The 26,018-nt window shown below is 41.7% G+C and overlaps 1 protein-coding gene across 5 annotated transcripts in view; it reads right to left on the reverse strand.

The window, feature by feature from the left end:
- Positions 1–14,701: 14,701 nt before the first annotated feature.
- LOC103186268 (nuclear receptor coactivator 3) overlaps positions 14,702–26,018 on the reverse strand; it is a 77,009-nt gene continuing 65,692 nt past the window's right edge. For 4 of the 5 annotated variants that reach the window (XM_042341991.1, XM_042341989.1, XM_042341990.1 and 1 more), the window contains 9 exons: positions 25,099–25,323; positions 24,630–24,759; positions 24,012–24,183; positions 22,871–23,173; positions 22,540–22,641; positions 21,928–22,171; positions 21,449–21,623; positions 20,721–20,907; positions 14,702–20,201 (listed from right to left, as the gene is read on the reverse strand). In XM_042341991.1, coding sequence (XP_042197925.1) covers positions 20,190–20,201; positions 20,721–20,907; positions 21,449–21,623; positions 21,928–22,171; positions 22,540–22,641; positions 22,871–23,173; positions 24,012–24,183; positions 24,630–24,759; positions 25,099–25,323 — 1,550 coding nt within the window. In that variant the 3' untranslated portion in view covers positions 14,702–20,189. The remainder of the gene's footprint in view (positions 20,202–20,720; positions 20,908–21,448; positions 21,624–21,927; positions 22,172–22,539; positions 22,642–22,870; positions 23,174–24,011; positions 24,184–24,629; positions 24,760–25,098; positions 25,324–26,018) is intronic. The other variant, XM_042341993.1, reaches the window with a different exon arrangement.

Genomic DNA, 26,018 nt, shown 5'->3' on the forward strand with positions numbered 1-26,018 from the left:
CGTTAAACTAATAACGTACAACTTGTTGTATTAACTGTCTTCATGGCAGAGATTTCCCTGAACTCCTCGGTTATATTTAGCGTAAAAATCACCTTACCCAAACCCGAATATTTTGTTCCTGCCAATCACACTGAGCTCAGGTGTTTGTGAAGAGCAGAGGTCAATGGGTTTACTGACGTCCTCTCAAGCAATCATTTCCACTGGCGAAATGTGAATTAACTCTTAGCCTTTGATACTGGAGTGACAGCAAATGCCATTCACAGGATGAAGAGTGCACTGAATTAAGTCCCTGAAAATCTCTTGACGTTCTTACTATCACTACTGATGGGCCTGCAGAGCTGGTTGCTGCTATTTTAGATACGGCAATTCTTAAGAGAGCCAACAGTCGAATGCAAACTAACCAGATCCAAAGAGACTTGGACTTTCTATAGTACAGAAACTTCAGGAGTTTTAAATACTGTTGAATACCTGCCTTCCAAATGCCTAACCCTGAACTTACCCAAACTAGACAAGTAATCTCGCCTGTCCATCAATTACGTCCCAAACAGAGACCTGATTCCCACCTAGTCTCGCGGGACTGTAGGTTTCTGATTGCCAGGGACAGTCCTGGGATGAGGTTTTACGACAGTGTTTCTGCTTCTCATATAAATCGGTTTCTCCATCCCGTACAGTAAGTTTTTTTCAATCTCATTTATTTATCATGTACTTATAAATTGCTGTGCGCAATTGGCTGCCATGTTTCGCCTACAAATATACAGTGAATTCACTTTACAGTGTATTCTGTGAAGCGCTTTGAGACGTCTAGAAGATGTGATAAGGCGCTGTATTCAAATTCAAGGATTATTATTATTAAAACATTCTTGGGTAGACCTGAGCAGAATATCATTTGGATTTCTGGAGCTGAAATGGTCTACAAAGGGTTAAACGTGCATTTTGTCTCATTGCTGCTTGCCTGAAACATTAAATTGTTCGTTCCAGTCCTGAATATGTTATTCTATGTTCAGTGGGGAATTAGCAGCAACCAGATCCTGGGTAAAGATATTTTTCTTCTGTAAACAGAATGGATTCCATTTAATTACATTACTGAAGTTCCTCTCACATGGAGAATGATGGAGAAGCATTAGACATGTAGACAAATTTGGAAAATTAACTACCCATATATCCAGAAAGGCCACTTGATCTTTGACCAAATTCTTATTCTTTTTCTCCCCCACCCTCCACCATTAGTTATAGCATTTACCTCAGTTAAAACAGGCATCTATTTCACACACATTAACCAGGGCTCAAGCTGTTAACATCTGATGTGCGCAACTGGCTGCCACATTTCGCCCACAAAATAAACAGTCGAGTCACTTTACAGTATATTCTGTGAAGCGTTTTGAGACGTCTCGAAGAGGCGATAAGGCGCTGTATCAAATGCAAGGAATTAAATTTTATTGGCAAATGATACATTACTGCAGTTATAGGTAAAACCAAATTTCTCTTAAAACAAATGTGATCTACTTTGGTCCGTGTACATTTCTCTCTGTTTCTGGGTTAAATATACCGGTATCACAAAGCGAGGCAGGCTTGGTGATAGGATGTTACGTGGATAAAAAGGTTGTATTACACCATTTATCCGCAGATATTGTATAAAGTGTGGAGACATATGAAGAGTAATGGATTTATCATGTTAAACAAGAAAGTTGTAAATTATGTTTTTTTCTGGCGGCAAATGTTGCAGTTCAGCCGACAAGGATTATGTCAGCAACACTTAGTGTTATGTGTGACACTGATAAGCCGTGACAATTTGTGAACACAGACTCCGACAGCTAAGAGCGTGAATCCCTCTAGCCAATCACCCCTCAATCATCCCCTGAAAGAAACTGTCATTTCCTACAACACCACACAGACGTAGACTGTGCCTCAGGGCGGGTGGGTGTGGGTGGGGGTGTGGGGGGGTGTGGGGAGAGGGAGGGGTTGCAGTGGGGGATAGGGAGGTGGGGAGGGAGGGAGAGGGGGGGAGGGGAGTTGTCATTTTCCTACAGAACGAAAAAAGAAAAATTATTCATAAAGAACTGTTGCTGCAAAAAAACAGTCTGACCATAGCAAAGGAGAGGAAGACAGATGCACCGCTCCATATGATAGAATACCTTTACCACGGATCACCACTTTTTTTTTCCCCTCTCTCTCTCTCTCTCCGCACCCTCCACCTTTCACATTACTCGCCTCCATTACTCACAGCAGATAAGAAAATGTGAAAAAGTAATAATAATTAGACAAGGACAAATGGCTGGACGTGGCTATGGATGGCTTGTTCCACTAAATAACGGCCCGTTACCATGCCGACTTGCCGGCAGAGTGCTGATCTGACAGAGAGCTGAAACGCTAACGCGATGGCACATCATCCGTTATCCCGTGGCTCCGGCATTGCTCACCGTGTGCGAGACATTGGCCCCGGGCCTCACGGTCCATCAGTTAAAGTCAAGAGAAGCTATTTTTTTTTCCCCCATTACATGGAACCCGCGCGATTTGGTCGGAGCAAATTAGGCGATTGCTTCAGTGCGTCGCGGAGAATCCATGGCCCCATTTTGACGGGTTTTCAGACGAGCAGCCCGATGGGAAGGAAGGCATTGGCAAATCCACGAGTAGCTTCCGCGACAACGATCTGTCAGTACGTTACAACCAACCAGCGCTGAAGTTAGGGGGTCAGTGGGTCTCACACTGGAGTCCCAGCGAACAGGCTCGACTGCATTACACGATTCAGTTTGTCAGCCATTGGACCTCGGTGTATTTATTACACGCTGGGCCAAGCCTCGCAGACAGACTCAGTGAGTTACACAATGGAACACAAGAGGCAAAGCTCGGTCTGTTGCACACTGTGGTACAGTACTGTACTGTATCCAGCTCTCACTACAGAGCACATTATATCACAGAAGCATCGCAATGTGTTAATCTGGTAAAGTGCAAGAACCCATAAAGCTGTGGATTATGGCTGGATCCATTCACTATTTCAAGGGTGAGGTGGAAAAGATATTTGTCAGGTCAGGGTATCAGGGGATATGGGGCAAGGGCGGGTAATTGGAGTTGATCGTATAGAATGGCCTCCTCCTGTTCCTATGTTCCCAGACCATTTCTTTCTGTCACACAATCATGTTCACCATTTCTACTTTCAATCAGCTGTACATTACCTTCCATTTAGCTACATTAATCCTCATCTGCCACCCCTTGGCCCATCTGATGAATGGTCCGGATCAGCCAGAAGGCTATTTATCCTTTGTGTCTTGTTCACCCGGCTGGAAGGCTTGAGATTCATCAGTGGAGTTTAAAATGATGCAAAAAGCGCCTTCTCTTCTGAGTCATTTCTGAACAGTTTGAACAACTGGGAAATCCAGACCAAACCCCCGACAGAACTCGATTCCCCCATTTATCATCATCAGTTTCAGGTTCCTATAACTACGCCCGTTTTCAATCTCAAGACCTAATTTGCCATTAACCTGCTTTTTAAAAGTCTCCATCGTGGAAATCTCTCACCAGCTTCGGAATATCCCAGGAAAACTATTTTCACCGGATACGTGTTTGTCCACAAGTGTTGTGAAGGCAAACGGTAAAACAACCTGTTTTCTGTATGGAGTGGCACGGTGCTCCCAAAAGGAGAACAATGTCAGCCACTTCAAGACCAAAGCAATATGTTTGAGGCGTCTTCCTGCACAGAACTTGGTACAACTTTAGCAGGAATACTTGTCCAAATGCAGGTGCATCCACTGGCTAATAAAAAAAGAGAGGTTGAAATCTGCTTTTGGATAAAAGAATCTCGTGGCATTTCATAGCTTAACTATCGATGTGAAGCACATTTTACCCCCGGTGAAGAAATAAGGCTCATTGGCAGTTAAGGGTTAAGGTGTAGAGTTGGATAAGAGTAAAAGGGAACTTTACTCCACATCGGACTTTCTTGTGTCTGACCTGGCAGTGATTCATGATGACACTGGATGACAAAAGTAGGAAGTCTCACCATAAACATCCCTCACCTTGATGAATACAAAAGGAAAACGAAAAAGCACCAAAAAAAATATAAATTATTTTTTAAAAAATAGTTCAAGTATACAGTACTCGTTATCTGACCCTTAAGGGATTGGTCATAAAAGAAAAATTGCTTGTTCCTCTTTTTTTTATTGTCCAACATAATCCAATCTCAAAGCCATCACAAGTGTTATATGGACAGGCCCTGAATACAACTCAGGCTCTTTTCAATGATCCAAGCAATTCTGTTGACATTTTCAACCCTGGAAATGACAGAACATCTTACAAAATGCTCAAGTGTTCAGCTTTCTTTTTAATATATATATATAATATATAAAAAGAAATATTATTTTGGTGGGCTTCGAAAAACAAGTCGGTTTCTTTCGTAAACCAGCTTTGCAATAAGCTTCGCAGCAGAAGTAATTTGCATTGAACGCTGTGTGAGATCCCATTCTAAAAAGCGAGCACAGCCCAGCCTGGCTCAAGAAAGTAAGAACTCGCCTTCTTCACGATTCCTCAGGTAAGTTCTTTGACGTGGTTTGGTGCAACTCCCGAGAGAGCACAGCTGAGATCAGGACATCGTTGTAAAAGGAGAGAGTGAGAGAGAGAGCTTATCCTTCTATTTCCAGGATCCAGTGTGGTGCTCTCTCCATAAGGTTCTACCTCTTGTTGGAGGAGCCCTGGAAGGGCCGACCAGTTATTGGGGGCAGGGAATCCTCCCCCTCAGCTCCTGGTTACCCTGCAGCCAAAGCCCTAACGGGGAGGGTGGTCCTAGCTGGACAAGCTTCCCAGAGAGAAGACGAGTGCTACACTTCATCCAAGAAGGTTTCAAGATTTCACTTGATTCATGCAAGAAGCACTCTGTTTTGTCATTTGTCCATTACTAAACTTTTATTTGACAAACTAAAACGAAAGACATTTCAACCTTAGGTAATAAAGTGCAGCAAATATATATTTCTTTTAACCAATTTCACCAATTTCTTCTCCACCGGACACGCCAACGAATGAAGATTTTGTGCTACATTTTATTGTAATAAATCCCTTCATCACATCTTAATTAGAACAGGGCTCTGCTTTGCTGCACAATCATTGTTACAGCATTCAGTTTGCAAAACAATCTCTTATCAAGTTTGACTACAAACAGTAAAAGGCACTTCATAAATATGTAATGATGCAGAATGTGTACTGCCATATGTTAATCACGTATCAGTGGCTCTCAGCCACATCAGCCTCGCAAAGAGGAGCAGTTTAATAGTTCTGCCAGTAACTTAATGTTGAACGTGCTGAATGGATAAAGAAATATGATTTTTGCGCACAGCAACGTCCCACAAACAGCCGTGAAGTGAGTGACCGATTTTATTTAGGGGATTGTTGGCCAGGACACGGGGTGGGGGGGAAAGAGAGAAACTACCTTCTCTTTACGAACCGCGGGATCTTTAACATTCGCCTGAACAGATACAGACAGGACCTCAGCTAAACATTTCATCCAAAGGACGGTATCTCCAACAATGCAACACACCAACCCCCGCCCTCCGCAGCGCTGCATTGGAGTGTCAGGCCAGACTGTGGGATTCCAAGACCCCACGTGGGGGGATTAAACCCACACAACCATCCGACTCAGAGGCGCGCGAGAGAGAGGGAGAGCTACCATTGAGCCAGGCTGACACACAAACCCACCAGTGATAACAATATGGAGAAGGAGGGAGCTGCGAAAGGTAAAAGGAAAACATAGGAGGTGGGAGAGAGAGTTTACGTTCATTGTATCTAACAAATGAATTATTTTTAGATACAATGAACGTAAAGAAACATTTATTATAACCCTTATCAAGTAGAAACTTCTCGACCAGGTTACGTTTAAGTTCCTGGAGGATGGATTTGTTGGCTGGGGTGTGGAAGTCCTTTGAAAGCAAGTTTCCGATAATATAACAAAACCGGAAAGTTGTAAACTTCCCTTTGAATGAGCTTCAAGGCCTTGGAACCGTGATCACAGATTAACTATGATCTATTCTGATCCGTCTCCCTTTATCAGTGAGTTTGGCCTTCAACGTCTCAGGTTTTGATCAATGTTGCTCCTGATCGTTGATGATTTTTTTTACTCTCAGTGTGTAACCGCTCTTAACTATCTGACCTGATAAACAGCAGTTTTAGAGCACACGGATTTCTTATTGATTTTTCCTGCCCCCCCCCTCCCTATTCTGCCAACTTTTTTTACGTCGACCATTTTCCCTGTGACAGATCACGAAGATTTCACACAACAAACCACTCCGCTCACGTCCATTTGAACTCAGGCTTGTCACATACTTCAGGCCAGAGAGCGATAAACAGATCCACTTCCGTTAGAAAACGCCAGGCATGCTCGAGAGTTATCATTTTCGAAAGTTTGCTGGTATTTTTTCTAAGAAGTTGGAAGGACGACAACTTGGAAATTTCAGTTTATCGAGAAAAAAAACTCCTCCGACTTTAGTTTGGAAAATAAAATGACATAATTAACACAATACTAAAGTTTGGAGAAATTATTTGATAGAACGTATCTGCACTTCGGGAAACATAGAAACAGGAGGAGGCCATTCAGCCCCTCGGGCCTGTTCCGCCATTCTATAAGATCATGGCTAATCTGTACCTCAACTTCAATTACCCGTATCCCTTGGTACCCTGACCGAACAGAAACTAAGATAAAAATGTATTGACCAAGAATGTTTACCAACATTCCTTGAAGTATCCGTGCTCCACATCATTGGGAATGTATAGTGTATGCCACATGCACTCACCATCACCAACATCGCGCTATTCTATACAAATGGCAGTAAGTCAGTCTCATTAAAACAACGTGAAACTCACCATAATCGATGGGAGTCCGACCAGAGTCCGTCGCTTGCTCGAACGGTGGCAGATTTGAGTCGCTCTTATTTTCCTCCACGTCAAATGAGTTTCTTCCTGGAAAACCTGTGTCCCCTGTTGAGAGCCTATTTTTGTGAGCGAGTGTGTGTGCGGTTTTCTTTTTTTTTTGAACCAGCCGTTTGACATGTCTATTGATCCACATCGTTTAGCCTTTGGGGGGCTGGGGTGAGAGGGTGGATTCTCTCAGCCTCAGGAATGTTGTTGGCTTCTTTGGCCATAATACACCAGCCACATTCACAGCTGTCGCTTGCAACATTTGCTTTTCGTAAACTCTCCAGTAAGGCCCTGTTAAGTTGCAAATTTAGTTTGCTGCCATCTCTGCACACACTGCCTTATTTTTTCCCCCTTCTCTCTCACCGGTTCGGTTTGGACTGGTTCATTTGCAAATGGGTCAACTGGTTTATTTCAGTAGTTAAGGTGCTTATTCAATTGTTCCATTCACACTCTTTCTGATTGAGTGTCTTATGTTCCCACCTGTGGGCACTTTAGTCTTGTCATCCTGGATGGTATATTAGGAAACAGTGCTCAGGTTACAATCCGAAAACTGGACGTGAATGTGCTTCAAACATGGGCTGGAGTCAGATCTCGAAGCTTTTCATCGTGGACAATTTTTACCGTCCATTTATTTTTTTTTAAAAAAAGTTTTCCGAATTTGTGAGATGACGCAAACACAAGCGGGATTCAAATTTCATCTCAGCTAAAATTAACCATGTTTTCAGTTCTTCCTAGCAGTAGGCAGGAACCCAGTTGATAGTCGATTGGTGGATCGCTTTTCTAGGGGCAAAAACCTCTTCATAAAAATAAATCAATTAAAAAAAATAATAATTTGGTCACTTCAATCCACGACTGTCTGTGGGGACGCTGCTGTGCGCAATTGGCTGCCGCGTTTTGCCCACAAAATACACAGTCAATTCACTTGACAGCATATCCTGTGAAGCGCTTTGAGACGTCTCGAAGACGTGATGAGGCGCTGTATCAAATGCGAGGATTGTTATTGTAAACTTTTTCCGTGGCGTTTCGCATCCCAGGCCGTCCTGAATGGCAGGAGAAATATGATGATATTCAGTGAGAAATTCAGGGCAGATGGAGCGTGGGCACAGCTGTCACAGCTCACTGTATAACTCTGTAGCACCACCTCACATCCTGATATCCCACATTAATCATTGCAGGAGGTGTGTGTGTGTATGTGTGTGCGCGCGTGTGTGTATGTGTGTGCGTGCATGTGTGTGTGTGTGTGCGTGCGTGCGTGTTAACAAAAAATGCATCTGTATCTTTCCATACATTTCAAAAGAAAGTGAAGGATGGCCTTGTATATATGAACTGCTCCTCACTTCATCAGACGCTGTAACAAATGGAGTGTCTCTTGCACCGTTTTACAATCACAAAAGGCCTCTCAGTTTAATTCCATTCTCACTCAGGGTCAGGATGGGAGCATTCGGCATCAGCAAACACTCCTTTCTTTCGCCGCGCAGTAAACTATGTTCAGGCATCGCTCCTCGATATGAAACGAATGGGCCATTCATCTACAAGTACGGTCTGTCGCCTTGCACAGCCTCAGGACTCCAGACTGACCCAACACAGATTACCAGATGCCTCTTCAAGCTAATCCAGGTCACAGACTTCTCATTCCGTTAAATGGGGTTGTCGTTCCTATTACACTTGCCGACAGACACAATCTCGTATCGCAACTAAACAAAAAGTTTGATTCAACTTAAAGCAAAGAGGGCACCGGCCATGTTAAACACCGAGCATTCCTGCTTATCGGTTCTCTTCGGAGACGTGTACAGCCCGTAAACCCAGATAAAATGTGAATCATATAATAGCCGGAAAGGATGAGACAATGTGGTCCGTCTGATTCTGTGTGGGCCGTGCGTTCGTTTCAATTCAGACTTTTGTACACGTATATTGGAAGGGTTCATCTCAATCACGTCCAGTGCTATGCGAGTGACTTGTCTGCGTCCTTGGGTCCAAAGGGATTCAATAATTAATTCCCTTATATGGGAGAGTCCACAGATTCGATGATAATAATAGCTGTATTCAATATAGCGCCTTATCACGTCATCAAAAATGTCTGAAATCACTTCGGAGCATTTTACTGTGAAGTGTAGCCACTGTGTAGATTGTAGACACAGATCATCAGCCAATTTGCACACAGTAATGTCCCACAAGCAGCCGTGAAGTGAATGACCAATTTTATCCTTTTATCCCTACTCCCTGTTTCCTGCTTCCCAACCAATTTCCAAGCCACGTCACAAGGTCACCTCCCGTTCCATGTGCTTTTATTTTGGCTAATAACCTCTCGTGCGGAACCTTATCAAATGCCTCTGGAAGTCCATGTGGACGACATCCACTGACACTCTCTCACCCGCCATGTTAGTGGCCTCCTCAAAAAATCCAATTAGATTCGTCAGACATGACCTACTCTTCACACTCTACGCTGACTCTCTTTGATTAGCTCTTATTTGTCCAAGTGCTCAGTCACTCTGTCCCCAACGAGAGATTCCAGTAACTTCCCCACAACCCAAAGTTAAGCTGAACAGGTGTGTAGTTACCTGGTTTCTCCCTCCCCAACTTCTCAAATAATCCACATGGAAACTCTAATGTCAATCAAGTACATGGACTTCACATATACATTCAAAAGGTTAAGGATTAGACATACAATAATGAATTCCTCTTTGTTCAGCGGCCTAAGCACATTACTCTGTGTAAAGGTTACGTTTATTTCAACCAGGTAAGGGCTATTCAGTTGTGGTTATGTTGAATCAAGGTAACATCCACTCAACTGGGTTGTAAAGATAAAAAAAAGTGTAAAGGTCTTTACACTGAGATAATAATTACAATGACGAGGATCCAGTATTGAATACACGACTTCTTTCTGACAGAGATCTTATTTGAAAACTCGGATGTCAAAGGTGTTGTCCTCAAGGCTGACATGTCTATATCCTCGGTGTCCCAAGGGATGCAGTAATTAACCTGCTTCACAAGCCCCTCGGATGAAAAAAAATCCAGTCGATCGCAGTGTTGTGTGAGATTTGCCAAGTTCACTTGAAGTACAAACAGAAAACGCTGGAGATGCACATTAGGTCAGTCACGAGCATTTGAAGGAGAAAGATAGGTTAACGTTTCACTTCTGACGAAAGATCGAACCCAAAATGTTAACCCAGCTTCCTGTGGAGATGCTGATTGACCAATTGTGCATTTCCAGCCCTTTTTTGTTCATGTTTCCAATCTTCACGCTTTCCTTTCATCACTCGACGTTCAAGACATTTTGAAGGACATCAGGTCCATTCAACTGCTTTAAAATAGCCCAGCATTTCCCCGAACTCTCAATGAGCTCTTCCTCCTGTGCATCATTTCAAATGGTTCACGTCCACGACCTCTACATTATGCCCCATCCGGACCGTCGCAGAGCCAGAGACTAAAGGATGAAAAGCAAAGGTCATCTGAACGCAAGCTGTTACTAAATCGATGCCTGTAAAATGAGGCTCCTTGCTTGGCTTAGTTCAGCAAACCATGGATAGTGGGGGAGGGTGAGGTTGACAAGGGGAAGAAGGAAGAAGGGTATTGGTGAATATTAATGTGGTTTACCAGCACCCATGAAGGTTTATCAGTCAACATCAGTTAGACTGGGCAACGTGGGCTTGAACGGAGTGACTCTCATCTCCTGGATTTGAAATTTAAGATGAAGGGATTGTTCAGATGTAAGATAGTGAGGAGGGGGGGTCAAAAGGAGAAGTTAGGAGGGACTTACTTCACATGGAGGGCAGTGAGATTGCGGAACTCGGAACTGAAGCAAAGGTTGAATCAGAAATAATAGAAATAATGTTGATGTATTCAAGAGGAAGCTCATGATGGAGAGAGTAATAGAAGGGTTCGGAAGGGAGTAAGGAATAGGTGGAGACTCCTGTGGAGTGTGAACAGGGACAGGGACTGTTCGGGCTGAGTGGCCTGAGTTGTATAATCTTCGTAAATCTTTGTCGATTGTGCACTTATTGACGAACAAGTTTTAGCCTTCTCGAACAGATATTTGGAGTGAATGGATACAAATGCGGGGGGGATGGTGGGGGGGATATAATAAAAACAATTGACACTCCTTCCATTCCCCCTCCTCAACGCCACACGCATAAGCTAATAACACCGCCATATAATCAAGACACAAAGATTTCCACCACAGATGGTTTAACACGATGGGCCTGATTTCTCCTGCTGACCGATTACGCTGCCCCAGTAGTGAAGTTAATTGCGGAAATTTCAATAAGATTTTAAAACACTGAAGTCTCTTGAGAACATAGGATTGTGGCTGCTGATTTTTTTAAAAAAATCGCTGGCCTTATAACCAGCGGAGTTTCGGAAGGAATTTAAATCAACTGGTGCTGGGATTTGTAGGGAAATGTTGCCCTCTGCTGCTTAAAGGTTCCACAGCAACGGGACAACTGTGAAATGTGCTCTCTTTGCCTGACATTTGTTTCTTGTACATGTGCTCAATCGCACCGTATCAAGGTTCTGTAACTTTGTCAACCGAGAAGCTGAAGCATGCTACTTGTCAGTATGAAACGCTGATAGGTTTCACAATATTGGCGCAGCTAAGACCCCGACTAATCTAAAATGACACAGGAACTTCCTCACATGCCCACGAATCTCCCACAAGCTTCGCTAGGTTGGGTACTAGTTGAAGACTCTCACATCGTGCAAATTTGCTGCTTTCTTTTTTAACTCCAAATCTAATGTGTGGACAAACTATTGTGGTGTCCAAACTACTATCATGGTCACTGACCCCAACCCTGTCTCTGTCCCTATATCCTACAGTTCTCACTTATACAAAGCCTTTAGATCACACTCCCCATTTCCATTCCCACACGAAAATTCATGCAATTTGGTTATAGTGTATTTTCGCTTTGTTCAGAGAGTTCCAGCCTCTGTTTTATTGCCCATAAACCCAGAACTATATCCCAAGCCCTTTGCCCACATTCAGACCCTTATACATTCCCTTTGCAAACCCAAGTAATTCAGCTAAAAGTTTATCACCTGGTAAGTTTATTGGATCGGAAAAAGTAACAGAACTTTAAAGCCAGATTTCTCACTCCATCGTTTTCAATGCTAATTTTAGGAACTATCAAAAGTTGTACATTTTCATCCATTACCATCGAATTACCTCAAGTGATCAAAGGTTTCTCTGCCGGTAGCTACCCATCATTGCAAATCTGCAGAGGGGGGTTTCAGGGGAATTATATATGGATATAGGTTAACACACAGCAGTGTTGTGAGCTACAACAACAACTTGGATTTATATAGCGCCCTCCACGCCAGACAGTGTCTCAGAGCGCTTTAAAGCTCACCTGCTCAGAGCTCTGTCTACCAATTTAGACAGAGTAAAGCAAGATAATGTTCTGGCAGCGAGGGGAAGACATGGCCCACTGCACAGCACTGAAATGTTCTTTACCATGGAGACAATACCATCGAGTGCTGTAATTCAGCATTGTTTGTCTGTCCTTCACTGAACATTGTTAGTTCTGCTTTCCCTGAACGCTTGAATTAACGCCTGGGTCCTTACTACTGCAGGTGATACCCATGGTTCTGTCCATCCTTTGTGTCTCTCCACTCTGGCAGCAAAGCAAGATACATTCACTGTAATCTCTCACTTGGCCAGGCCTGTGTGCAACTTGTTGAAGTGTTCATTGTTGGAAGTCTGGAATAATTCCCGGAGATTTTAAAACCAAAAAAAAACCATTAATCGTGTATATGTGGTATTTCTGACCCGAGTGAAGAGGGCAATAAAAATCAGCCGGAGGGTGGGACAGAGTCAGATTTATTTTAAAAAAATGCAATTAATCAGCGTTTTAGTTCCACATCCCAATCGCGAACTTTCCTCTGAAAAAGTGCCACGAGGGAACGCTAACTTTTGGGTTCACGATTCAGAGGTGACGTGGCCTCCACATCTGTTAGCCACATTGTGGTAAAACCAGGTTTGCCTGATTAGATAAATATGTCACACATGTCAGCTGCCCAAAAATAACAGTCACCCCAGGCAGCGAGCAATCATTAAATACTTGACTTTTGTGGCCATGTGAAGAATTTGGAATAAACTGACAATTTGAGATATTGGCATTTCTAACCCCGTGACAGACCCCATAAAGTACACATGCAGCATAAATCAATGGCAGCATTGCTGGTACGGTTAATAGCCTAAAACTATCACTTGGCTCTCAATGTCGTCAGCAAAGTACTTTGAATGCTTGAATTATTTTGATCATCGCTTCATAAGTTAGCATTTTTTTCTCTTCAGGATTGGGGTGAGCACGTTAGCCAGGTCTGCTCCGCCAAACACACTGCAATCTAGCGTAGCGGCGTATAAACCTTTGTCCTTGTCTGGAGATGCAGAAAGGGGCAACATTGGTATTTCACAGCAGGTACAACACAGCAAAGAAAGAAAACTTCACCTTCGCCAACACTGGGTTGTCAGTCTTGTGACTACCAACAATTATAACTGGTACTCACCCATCGGGTTGTCTATGGTGACCTATCCCAACATTCCTAAACTGGAGATGATCAATTTACAAACAGGCCTTTGGATACGGTTACAGGACACTTTTCTCTTCAATTCAGAGCCAATCCAATGATCCTTTGAATCCATTCTCCCACAAGGCATAAATGTTCATTTTAGCAAATAATAATGTAATAATAATCTTTGCATTTGATATAGCGCTTTTCACGTCGGGGGAACGTCCCAAAGCGCTTCACAGAACACATTGTAAAGTGAATTGACTGTATATTTGTGGGCGAACGCGGCAGCCAATTGCGCAATGTCCCACAAACAGTCGTGGATTGAAAATGACCAATTTATTATTGTTTTTGGTTTTGGAGGGATTATTATTAGGCTCTGTGTGGGGTAAGGAAACTTGCCCAAAGTGTCGCCCTCTGCCGGGAATTGAACTCAGGTCTCTCACTTGCAAAGCGAGTGCTCTAACCACTGACCTACAGGACTCCGCAAAGCAAAGGGAGAACTCCATCCACCCCAGCACCAAAGCCTCCCTCCCTCCCGAGCGGTTGTCATGTCTACTGAAATGACATCCAGGCCTAAGATCTTCTGCTCTCTACGGCAACACCTGACCTGAGAATCAGAATACAGGAGGAACTCACCACTGAGCCCACAAACACCCACAAACACAGCCTGTGTAAGCGGACCATTAGTCTGAGAAATAAACAGGAAGTCATCATTTATAAATTGAAAAGTTGGGTAATTGAAGGAACAAATTGTTGCAATTAAGGGCAATGTTACCCTCACCAGACATCAATTTGGCTTATGTCCAACAATTGTTGCACAATTTACTCATGGAACAGATGCCTGAGCAATCAATACATAAATCTGTACCTCCAACATAATGGTAAGTAAAACTGGTGGATTTTGCTTGTGGGAAAATACTATGTTTTTTTTCCTATCTTTTATATCATTATTGAGGCGAATGTTAAAAAGTGTCTTGCATCAGCCTGATAATTACAATTAATTTGCAGTTTGCACACTTTTTAAAGAGGTGTTTTGGGAGGTTGCTAAGATTCTTTTAATAAAAAGCTCAGCAAAATGGACATGAAAAAGATTGGCGCTGTAGAGACAGAAGGGGGGTTTGAATTAAATCGTGTCAGTGCTTTGCTCAGGCTGTAACTCAGATATGGTGCTTTGTGGATGTACGGGAAATCTGTAGGACTCCTACAGTTGAAGCAATCTTGCTTACCAGAAGAATGTGTGGTTGGCCTTAGCGTTAATAGAGGTAAAATAATAATACAAAACATAGTACAACTCTTGCGTTTCTTTTAACATTCAAATTCACACACTTTAATATCATGAAAATTTATTCAGACATGGCTTGTGTGTATTTAATGTACATCTTTTACAGAATGCTTTCTTCCAACATCAGTTTCCAAACAGCTGAATAGCAAGATACAGTAACAAATCGCCAAAGACATTTTAAATAGAAATCTTTATTTACAACATTATTAACATCAAGAGGCAAATAAATCAGTAAAAGCAATATCTGCTAAACCACCTTATCTTCAATTATTTGAGTTTTTTTTAAAAGGATTCTATCATACTTTGCATGAAATGTAACATTGGGATAAAAATGAGAATATTAGAAACCTTCAGAGAATTAAATCAAATCTTCACTACTTTAATACTGTAGACCATTTGCACTTGGCCTATCATATATTGCTTTTCCAGCATGATAAATTTCTCAATTTAATAATTTATTTATTTTTGTTGCAGGCATCTATCTATCACCAAAATATGTCTCGAAACAGAAAATTAAGAACAAAAACTAGGCCAAACACTCAGGAGGGGGAGCGCGAGGAGGAGAATTAAAAAAGTGACTCATTATAATACTTGTATTTAATTTCATTTAAATAATAAATAGTCTGCTCCAATTGGTAATGCATACATTACCTATATTAATGTACAATTTGGTGTTAACAGTAACAGAAGGGTTTGAATATACATGAACTCAATTTTCTATAGCAATATCCAATCTAAAACTAAACCCTCAAAATTAAATCCTTAAAATTCTAAAAGACTAAATCACACACATTTTACCTAGAAATCCCAAACCTGCAAAAGCACCCAGTTCAGATCGTACATTAGAATTACAGAGTTTTGAAACAGTAATTTTCTGCATTAAAAATATAATTCCATTTTACTCATAACGTTCAGAACTCATTCTATAATGTGAATGCATTATTAGCCGGAATCGCTTTGTCTCGGGATTGAAACTAATAGCAGACCCTTCAGATTATTAACAAGCAGCAAAAAGCGGTCCTTTTAGTTTTCAAAATGACTTGTGGGCAACCTGGTTTGAACACTAGTTAACATCAGCATTCAGGTTTATGGAATGCTGTAGATCCTTAGTCAAAATGCTACTCACATTTCATTTAGAATACTATTGAACTGATTTAAAATATTGATTAAAATAAAGGACGCTGGACACCTTCGATGAAATACAGTTTTGACCTCCACAAGTGACACAGAATATTAAAGGCCTCACAACTGATCTCGATAGAACACAGAATTTTTTGCATTGAGAGGCAGTAAAACTGAAAGGCAAAGCAAGACTCAGCTATGTTTAACAATTTCTGCATCGGTCATTTTTTAAAATTGGTTAATTTATTTATGGGGCAAGACCTGAAGATAACGAAAGGTCATTGCTACCCCTTTTTCTGAAATTAGTATTAATGCACGATGATTTCTCTTACGAATTAAAGTTACGTCAATTGGCTGTCTCACTGAAAGTAAAATGCAAGAATTTTGTGGTTGGAGGAGTCCAGAAATTGTGCATTTATTTTCCTTTGAATTTAGTTTACAAAACGAAAATTCTACACACTGAAAAATCCCCCAAAGAGATCAAAATGATGTGTTGTATTTCGTACTCCACTTAATCGACCAGGAGAAAGCAAATCCCTGGATGAGAAGAAGAACCGGTCCTGGGATTGAAACAAAGCCTTTGTGTTGAGACTTAAGTGTACAAACCGCTCAAGAGACCAGGCTGCCAGCTATAGCTGTGTATTTTTCTCACTGAGGAATAATGGGCTACAGATCATGAGCCAATCGCTTATTATACACGACATCGTGGAGCAACCATATTTATATGTGCCAATGTTTATTGGGGGGAAAAGCAAATAGTATTTGGAGAGGAGTTGAAGAATGATACCATAAAAGACAGTTTATGTGGATTTTTAAAAAAAAAAAAAAATCTTTTCCAATTAACTCAGGATACTAAAAATGGTTGACACAGAACATTGAGCTCCACCACTAAGAACTGGTTACTAAATTCTAGCCAGCTCCAATAGGCTACTCAACTATTCTGTTGCCGTTAACCTTTTGATTAGTTAACCTTTAACCAATTTTGACCCCCATCCCTGGGCCGAATCCACAGTAAATTAGGTAATCTTCACCTCAATACGTGACCAAAGTGGTTTAGTTTTTATAGTAAGCTGCCGATTGGACGATAAGGTAAATATTTCAACACCTAAAACGTTTCACTCTGAATCGCCTGTAGATGAAGATGACAATTTATTTTTTGTTAAAACCATATTTAGAAAAAATGGTAGCGTTGAACATCATTTCTGAATGGAAACAATGGTCAGACAGTCTTTTTCTGTTAGTAACAATAATCAAATTGCTTCTGACATTCCCACGTTAGCATGGTTGGTTGTAGCTGTTCATTCATTTATAGTCACTCACACTTAGGGTTAGGGTTGCAGAGTTTTAGTCTTGTATTTAAAATGCAACGACACGGCTATTAATTTTTGAAAATAAGCTTATAGAATGCCTAAAGCTAACTTTCAGACCATAAATGCTCCACAACTTAGTCAAAGAATCAAAGAGGAAACTAAATCCATATTTAAAATATGGTACAGACCACCCAACGCATTGTAAGCACTAAACACAATCAAAGCTCAGTCAGTTTAACAGTCTGCACACAGTCAACAATTCATCCAAAGGAAATTAATGACATGTGGAATGTGAACACAGCTACTGTTGTAAGTGGCAAATTGGGAGATTTTTTTTTCCATTCGGTTAAATGATCAATATGATCAGTGGAGGTTTCAGACCATAAGCTGCACAACATAGACCCAACCATTGCTTTGACTAAAGTGGTTAGGTTTGACCAGATAGTATTCATACAAAGTAGAAAAAAATGTTTATCCCATCCCAATCAAAATGCTGCTCATCTACTAATGTAAGTTATTAAAATAATGTACAACCAGGCTTGTCATGTTGATCTTCCAGCCCCTGTACTCGAGCCAAGCATGAGTGTGGATCGCAAAATAATTTTATAAAATGAGTCACAGAAGCCGTAAAACAAATGTAGTCGCAGTAATACTGTACTACTTGCACAGCATTTCAGTCAGAAACATTGCATGGGTTTGGTGAGATTTGCCCACTTGAACCCCTGGAATCGAGAAGAAAGAGTCTGCATTTAAAGTTCGCCGGCAGCATTTTACAGCAAAAGCCTTCTCTGTACTAGAACTCTACTCAAGATTGTGTTAACCACTTAGACAAAGTCTTTTTTTTTTAAAAAAACACAGCCAACTTTGCAGAACACAATAAGCTTCAGGGAACTAAGCAGGGAAAGGGAGTCGGGGGAGAAAGGGAAGAGACAAGAGGCAGGTAAAGGAACATGTGGGAAAAGGCTTAGATAAGCAAAATAATTTCACTTCCCTATGCTGAGCAGTCCATTGCTTTCAAATATAGTGTAACTTTGTACGATTTTCTTTAGATTTTTATTGAAGAGTTGATCAAGAAAAGTAGCCATGTTTAGACACCCTGAAAGCAGTGCTATAACTGCTCTGATTCAACTTCCAAAACAAGTGTTTTTTTTTCCGTTTTTTAAAAAAAAATGAATATCTACAAAACACCCCAAAATATCAATACCCCAAAAAATCAAAAGTAACCGAAGTTTAATTTGAGAGCTAAATATTAATATGTACTCTAATATATTGAATGAGGTCACCATAAATTCTATGACGCTCATAGTCTAGTCTGCCAGTCAGTCAGTCGCTCATTATATGATGGTGATTGCATTTAGATTCAAACGGGATCCATAGCCTCTACTCAAATTAAAGCAATTACGTTGAATTTAATTCCTATGGAGTAAAAGCCATGTAAAAAGCAAGCTACTGTTTGAGGCAACACGTGTATCCTTTTCAAAGAATTGAAACAGTTTGAACGATGGCGTGAATTTTATTCCAACTGCATGGTTTGTTTCTAAGAGTATTGATGGGAAAAAAAAACAAGGAACCCCTTCTTAACACGTGTCATCACAACAGTTTGTTTCTGGATTCCAGGCTCTAATCGCAAGGACTTCAGGACTCTTCAGCACTTATTGCTCAACAAACTGCCTGTGCCCATGTCCGGCTACAGCATTCCTCTCCCCCACTGGGGACAAAAGAGGACTTAAGCGACACCTGATGGCGAATTCAGTTTCAGTAATATAAACAAGTGCCTGTCGGTGGGCAACAAATCCTTATTCAAGCGTTTGAACAGTTAACATTGGCTAATTTAAGCATGATGTTCAGGCATGTTGTCACAGTCGCAGATTTTAGAAGCAATGTTTTTTTTATATAGATATAAACACAATCATGGGTGTGTGGGGTGGGGTGGGAGGAATACAGCTTTTACAAAGATAAAAACCAGATTGGTGGCACAGAATTAAATTTGGACGACTAACGTGGGGAAACCGGAACCTTTTGCACATTTCCTGCAAATTGGCTGCGTTGTCGAGGCCTGGCGTAAAGAGGACCGACTGACAACATGAAGTGGTGCCAAAGGGCAAGTGTACAGAAACAGTTCTGTCAAATATTTAGCCTCACCAACACTGTGCAAAAATCAGTTAATGTGACCTATAAAAGTGTATATATAATATATTGTATTCGCTATTTACAAGATATATTCACAGGAACCAGCTTCCAGGTCTCCAAGGCAGCAGTACCTTGCTTTGAATCAACAGCTTGCACCCTTGCCTTTAATCCATTTCAAATTTTATCTACAACATTGTAAAACAAAGATTATTGCTTGGCTTTGCATATGCAGATTAGGAAAAAAATGGACGTTGATGAACATAGTTTTTGAGTTTGAATGTGATGATCTTTGAAATACCAATGAGTTAATCCAAAGACTATTTGGAAAAAGGAGAAAGAATTCTGCTAATGATGTGCAGATAATAGTTTAGTAAAGTCTACACTGATTATGAAACACTGCAGTGATCTTTGACTACATCAGCCTTCTCTAAAGTGCATCAACAAGCACACTGCTCTATACGGACACTCAGCAGTCATTATTTAAAATATTTGGAATGACTACGTTATGAGTGACATTTCACAATACTGCCCCACAGAAACCAAGGCGAGGTACTGCAATATAGTAAGGTGTAAGTTTTGGCAAGTGAAGATAGGAACCAGATGATGGGGGGGAAAAAAAATGACTATAAAACAAAGCGAGATGCTAAACAATCTGAGTTTTCGACCGGCGGTGTGTGCTGCTGCCAAGAGTCTTCCCTCTGATAATATGAACGTGTCTGATAAAAACAGAGATTCGTTTTTTTTCCCTTAAGAAATGCACACCTCAGCGGGCTGGCACAATGGTCTGGTTTTTGGGTTGCACCAATTGCCAGCAGCACAGTCGGGTGGGCGTTCATTTCTTTTTCTGTAATGAAATGTCTGCTGTAAATTCTCACAGTGCATTATTCTCAAAAGTTACGTGGACCCAAAACGAACCTTTTGGATTGATGATCATCCATCCTGAGTCGTCAGCAATATTTCTGTTTGACAGGGAAAAAAAACAGAAGTCAGTAAGTCAAATATTTCCTTTAATCTACTTCAGTGAGGTCTTCGTGTCTGCTGTTGTACCGTCTAGAGTTGCACAAAGGGTGCTGGAAGCATTATTAAAGACTCGGCTAGAATGAGTTGAGGATTTTTTTTGAGGGGGGGGGGGGGGGAGGGCACAATAAATGTGCAATATGCCAAAGGAGTCAAGAGATAGAATAAGTCACAAATGCCGGTCTTTAAAGGAGACAGAAATGGGTTTAAAACTTACTAAAATATCTGAGTCACAATATCCAGCAAATGGCATTATTTTAACTTTAACATGGGGATAGACACGCAAACTTTGCAACTGAGATTGTGAGGATTGAAATCTGAATCTGAATACTGCAACATAGATTCCAGTAAACAGACGGGCTGTTTTGGTCTGCGTTGCTGCTGTTGGTGGTGGATTTTTGCCACAAACTGTGCAGGAGATTTCAATCAGTGGAAAATTAAGCCATATTGAAGAGTATTACCTGCTCTGTACCCATGGTTGACATTCCTGACACAGACATTGGAGCCATGCTCATTTGCCCTGGCATCTGGCCCATACTACTGACACTAGCATTTACTGGCATGTTGGCATTCATATTCATCAGGCTGTTGTATGTGCTGGGGTTTGTCTGCTGCCCAAATTGCTGTGGAGACTGTTGTGGAAACGAGCTGTGAAAGGACAAACATGAAGTACATTAACATAGAGCAGATGTATTTCCTAGCGTGGAAACAACATTCAGGTTTATTCAGGGCAAGATGCCAAACTCAAGGCAAACTTCAGGGACAGGGTCTAATTTCGTTCGAGAGCATTCTTGATCCTGTCATCACATTATATTATAACATCTTAAACTTTAGACATCTTTTCTAGTTTTCTTGGAAATTGCAGTATAGTTCATAGCTGTACTGAAATTAACACTTCTTTTCTGCTGCTTACACTAATCTTGTTCAACTCCATTTCAACTCTTCTAGTTCCAATGAAACAGAAACACTAAATCTATTTCTCCCCTCGCCAATCGACCTGCTGTGTATGTCCAGCATTACTGATTTTAGTTCAGATCATCAGCATTTAGTTTATTTTTATCTCAACTGCAAAAAAATCTATGGTGCATAACAAATAGAAATTTTTTAACGGTTTCATGACAGTCACATCCTAGAGCCCCTGAGCTAGTGAGGAGGAGAAAGGTGGATATAATGGCTCTGTCAATCACACCTATTTCCACCCATGTTGCCCGTCGACCAGCCCTTCATGTCGGTGGTTGTCTGGTACACGGCGGCAGTTTGGGGGTGCTGCATCATGGGGTTCTGTGGAGGTGCCATCCTTGACATAAGTGTATTGTGGGGACTGGGAGCTCTGCCAAAAGCTGGATCAGATTGTTGATTCATCCCTGAAAGGAGAAATTACAGTCAAACCTCTCTTAAGAGCTGATAATATATGTAACTGATCTCCGTTGATTATAAATAACAATAATAAGCCTTGCATTTGATATAACGCCTTATCACAGAATATACAGTAAAGTGGATTGACGGTGTGTGGGTGTTTTTTTTTAAATGGGCAAAAAACTCAGCAAGCCAACTGCACACAGCAATTTGTTCTCTTCAAATGGTTAACAGATAATACAGCCTAATATACAGGCGTTAGATTAAAGTGGGAACGGACGACTGATGGGGTAAACGTGTCGGAGCTTGTACCATAGTTTGCCGGATACGAGAACTGCTGTGGCGATGCCGGGGTTAACTGAGGGCCTCCCATAGGACCTTCCATGCCAGTGGGAGCCGTGACATTGGGAGGTGGGCTGAAGCCCTGCTGTTGCTGCTGCTGCTGCTGCTGCTGCTGTTGCCGCATCAACATGGCTCTGTGCATCATCTGCCTCTGGCGGAGTTGTTGGGTCAAGATCTCTCTGTGACGCTGCATCATCTGTGCATTGAGAAAACCCTACAAATGAGTGCAGAATAAGGAATAAGACGCCCACAATAATCCACAGGAGTAAAATTGTTATTAAGGAGTGGAATATGTTTTTTCTCTTTTTTTTTAAAAAACAGAAAAGGTTTCTCGGTTATTACACATCCGGCAATTTCCCAAACTTACCCGTACTTGGGCCACGCTCTGGGGAACGGACAGCGTATCATTTTATAACTCGCCCAGTGATGGCATTTTCAGTTAGTTACTTAGTTAAGATCATCTACAATTTCTAGTTTTGTATTATAGCTGTACAGACTTCTCAGAGAGAGAGAGAGAGAGAGAACCAATCAGTTTAATCATCGAACACTGGTAGCAATAAGTAAAGTCACTTGTTACTTTACCTGAGCCACCATTTGTTGTTGCATGCCTGGCCTCAGGGCTGGATTCACTGTATTGGGATTCTCCAGTTTGATTCCAAGTGACTGACGATTCTGGTTCAACATCTTTTGGAGTGGAGGGGGTGGTGGTGGTGGGTGGGTGGGTGGGGGGGGGCAGAAAAGAAGAAAAAAAATTGGATCAAGAGCACATTTCGACTCAATACTGCAAAGGCAACACATTTCCCTATTTTATGCCTTGCACATCTAATAATAATTACTATTATTATAATTATTATTGCTCATTTTCTACACATTGGCTGCAGACAATCTGATGTCAGATCCGTGCTGCTCCTACCTGCTGTCCTTGTAGCCTCTGCTGCAGCTGGAGTCGAAGCTGCTTGGGAGCAGGAGCGTTCATCATGCGATGGCGGGCAAAAGTAGCTCTAGGGTGGAAGCTGGCAAGGGGGAAGCTGCCTTGCTGGCCCATTTGATTCATCATAGCGTTAAACCCCGGTTGCTGGCCCTGCATTGAAGGATAGCATCCCTGCATGGGACCAGCCTGGGAATTAAACTGTTGACCATACATCGCTTTCTGTTCCAGCATTAAGGCCGTGTCCTGCACTGAGAACTGGTCTGCGTGGGCCTCAAGAGGCTGGACCTAGAGACGGCAAAAGTGAAGCGTTAACTTTCAGTGGTGAAAATCAAAATATTCATCTGTATTCTCTTTAACAAATTCAGGTTCTGTAATGTAGACTGCAGTGCAGGTTTTTGAGTCAATTGCTATAAACATCTCTTTGGCATTTGATTTTGCTCAGTCACACACTAAAAACCGACTAGCCGCACGGCTTTAACATGCACAGAGTAAAGAATTTACATTTTCATAGCAATCAATCGCATCCAAATGCCTTAAAGTGCTTCACAAGCAATTAATGTCAGGTATAATGACTGTTTTCGAAGCATTTAATCTATTGAGCAAGTCAATAAATACAAAATGAGACAGGAGAGTATCTCCCTCTTTGCCAACACTTTCATTCTCCAATTGGCACCAAAATCTTTGTGTTCAGCCACTGTCTTACATTAGCAGGTCAGTGGAGCAGCTCAAAGGTCAGGAGCGAAGCAGCAACAATCAAAAGCACAATTGAGACTGAATGATCACACAATCAATCTGCTACGCAAGGACTGGGCACACAGACTCCTGGTATCAGCTTCTAAGAACAACTTGCAGTTATATCGTGCCCTTCACATTGGATAATGTTTCAGAGTGCTTTACAAAGATGGGGTTGGATGAGGAGCAGGGGAGAGAGGGAAGTGGTCTCTGGAGCAAACTGTTTGATAGACGTTTTAAGTTCCAACTAAGCCATACTATCTATGCCCAATAATATGAATTGGTTTGATGCGGACATCAAAACCTACCAACTATCAGAATGTTGGTATTTTCCTACCGGTAGGACTCCTCATCATCAAGGGTGCAGAATACAATGTGTTGATTGGATTACCTGGCTAATAAGATCTGGAATTCCTAAAGCCCGATCAATTTCCTCTAGACCCATTTCATCGGCATTGCTCAGAAGTGTATCGAGTTGATCCAGAAGAGCCTTTTCATCACTCTGAGCCTCTGCAGTCGTTGGAGGGCAAAGAAGGTCATCCAGCGAACCTCCAAATGGCTGCCTGCAACAGTCAGGGCAATATGAGAATGTTGACACTTGCACATCACTCATATCATCAACATCAAATACTACAGACTCTCTACAAGAACAACAACATTATATTTGTAGAGCGCCTTTGTGTCGGGAGGACGTCCCACTACAAATAAACCTCAGTTGGATTGAAAGAAAAGGAGCACGTCAACAGATATAAAGTCCATTTTCATGCACATGAACTTAAGGTACGTTTTCTATTTGCTAAGACTCGTGCGCAGGCCCCCAGAAAAATCTTTTTAAAAAAAAACATTTTTAGTGTCCGCCTTGGGTCCGAATTCCGGATACTCGGAGACGGGGGTTTACTGTACAATCGCTTTTCACATCAAGGAGGACGTGCCTCAGCAATCCTGCCTTAGCTCCTAAAGGAAAGAGCTCAATGTGCAATTTTGTTCCCAGTACGACTGACAAACTAACCTGCCCTGGCCACCTGAGTGTACTTGCTCCATTTGAAGCACATTATCAGACCACGATGTGGTTTGATTGGGTGGGACTTGCTGTTGCCCAAACTGGGGACCACCGAGACTCATGTCCATTTCTGAAGGTCCTGGATGACAAAAAGAAACAATCATTCAAACAAGAAAATGGTAGCTTTCCTAAGTGAATATCTCTCATTAATAACATTAAGGTTAAACACCTCACCCGTATCATGTTATTCTCCGTCCTCCCACATAACCTCCAAAACCGGTGGGCTTGTCCGTGCACCCGATGCTGCTTAAACCAGCTACTAGTATTTGGGTAACAGCAACCCTAGTTGCCCTCTATTCTTTTGGTGCATCCTCACAGCAGAGATGCATCTTTGCCTCTCAGTGGAGTCCACTGTACACAAGTTGTCCTCGCGAACATTACATTCAATCTCACAGTAAGAAAAAAAAATAAAACGTACTCATCCCCATCATCTGTTGCTGAAGCATTGTTCGAGGCCCAGGCTGCCCGTTAGTTCGCATTTGCATCGCGAGCGCGGGATTCCCGACCATCGCTCTTTGTATAGAGGAGCTATAGTCTGCGCCAGGTCTCATCATCGAGGCGTTTCCAGCAGCAACGTTTGCTAACCCCCATTCTCCCGTTGCCATGGCCGACTGCTGAGCCACGCTCAGACCTCCGTGTGTTCCTAGAAAAATTGCAGTATTGCCACGTTATCAGTGTCGGCAATGAAAATCCACGAATGGTGCAACACATCGACTGGGGCAGCAAATAACTCGAAAGAAACTCCAGTTCTTTCTGTAATAGCACCACTTTGGTTTTAAAGAGATCCACTATACAATACTCAGTTCAGACTGCTTGACCTATAGAAAATATTTGTCAATTTAACAGAGTGTGTGTGATATTGTAGCAGAACTTGTGTCCCTTGGTATTTGGACCTTGATATAATGTCCACATTGACTTAATCAATCCCCTTCATAGTTTTGAAAACTTCAACCAGGTCACCTCAACTTGTCTTCCAGGATAAGCCCAATTTCCTGTCCTGTAATTCAGGTAACTGATACAAAAAATAATCTTGGTTACTTTCCTCAAAGGCAATACCATCCTTACAAACATTAGGTGACCAGAACAGCATATAGTACTCAGGTTACCGTATGTCAAAACAATATGGCTTCTCTCGATTTGTACTTCATCTTTCTAATACAACCAATTACCTGCTTGCCCTTTTCACTCCAGCCAAACCCTGGTTTAATAGACATATAGGTCGAGCATTGTATTGCATATCTCAAGTATTCTGCGTTTTTCTGAAGCTCTACAACAGAAAAAGGTTAAGGATTCTCATTACTAAGTGGCAACCAGAGACTTGAAGAGGATGCATTGTTC

The sequence above is a fragment of the Callorhinchus milii genome, unplaced genomic scaffold (genome assembly GCF_018977255.1).
Source record: "Callorhinchus milii isolate IMCB2004 unplaced genomic scaffold, IMCB_Cmil_1.0 Scaffold18, whole genome shotgun sequence".
Taxonomy (NCBI): Eukaryota; Metazoa; Chordata; class Chondrichthyes; order Chimaeriformes; family Callorhinchidae; genus Callorhinchus; species Callorhinchus milii.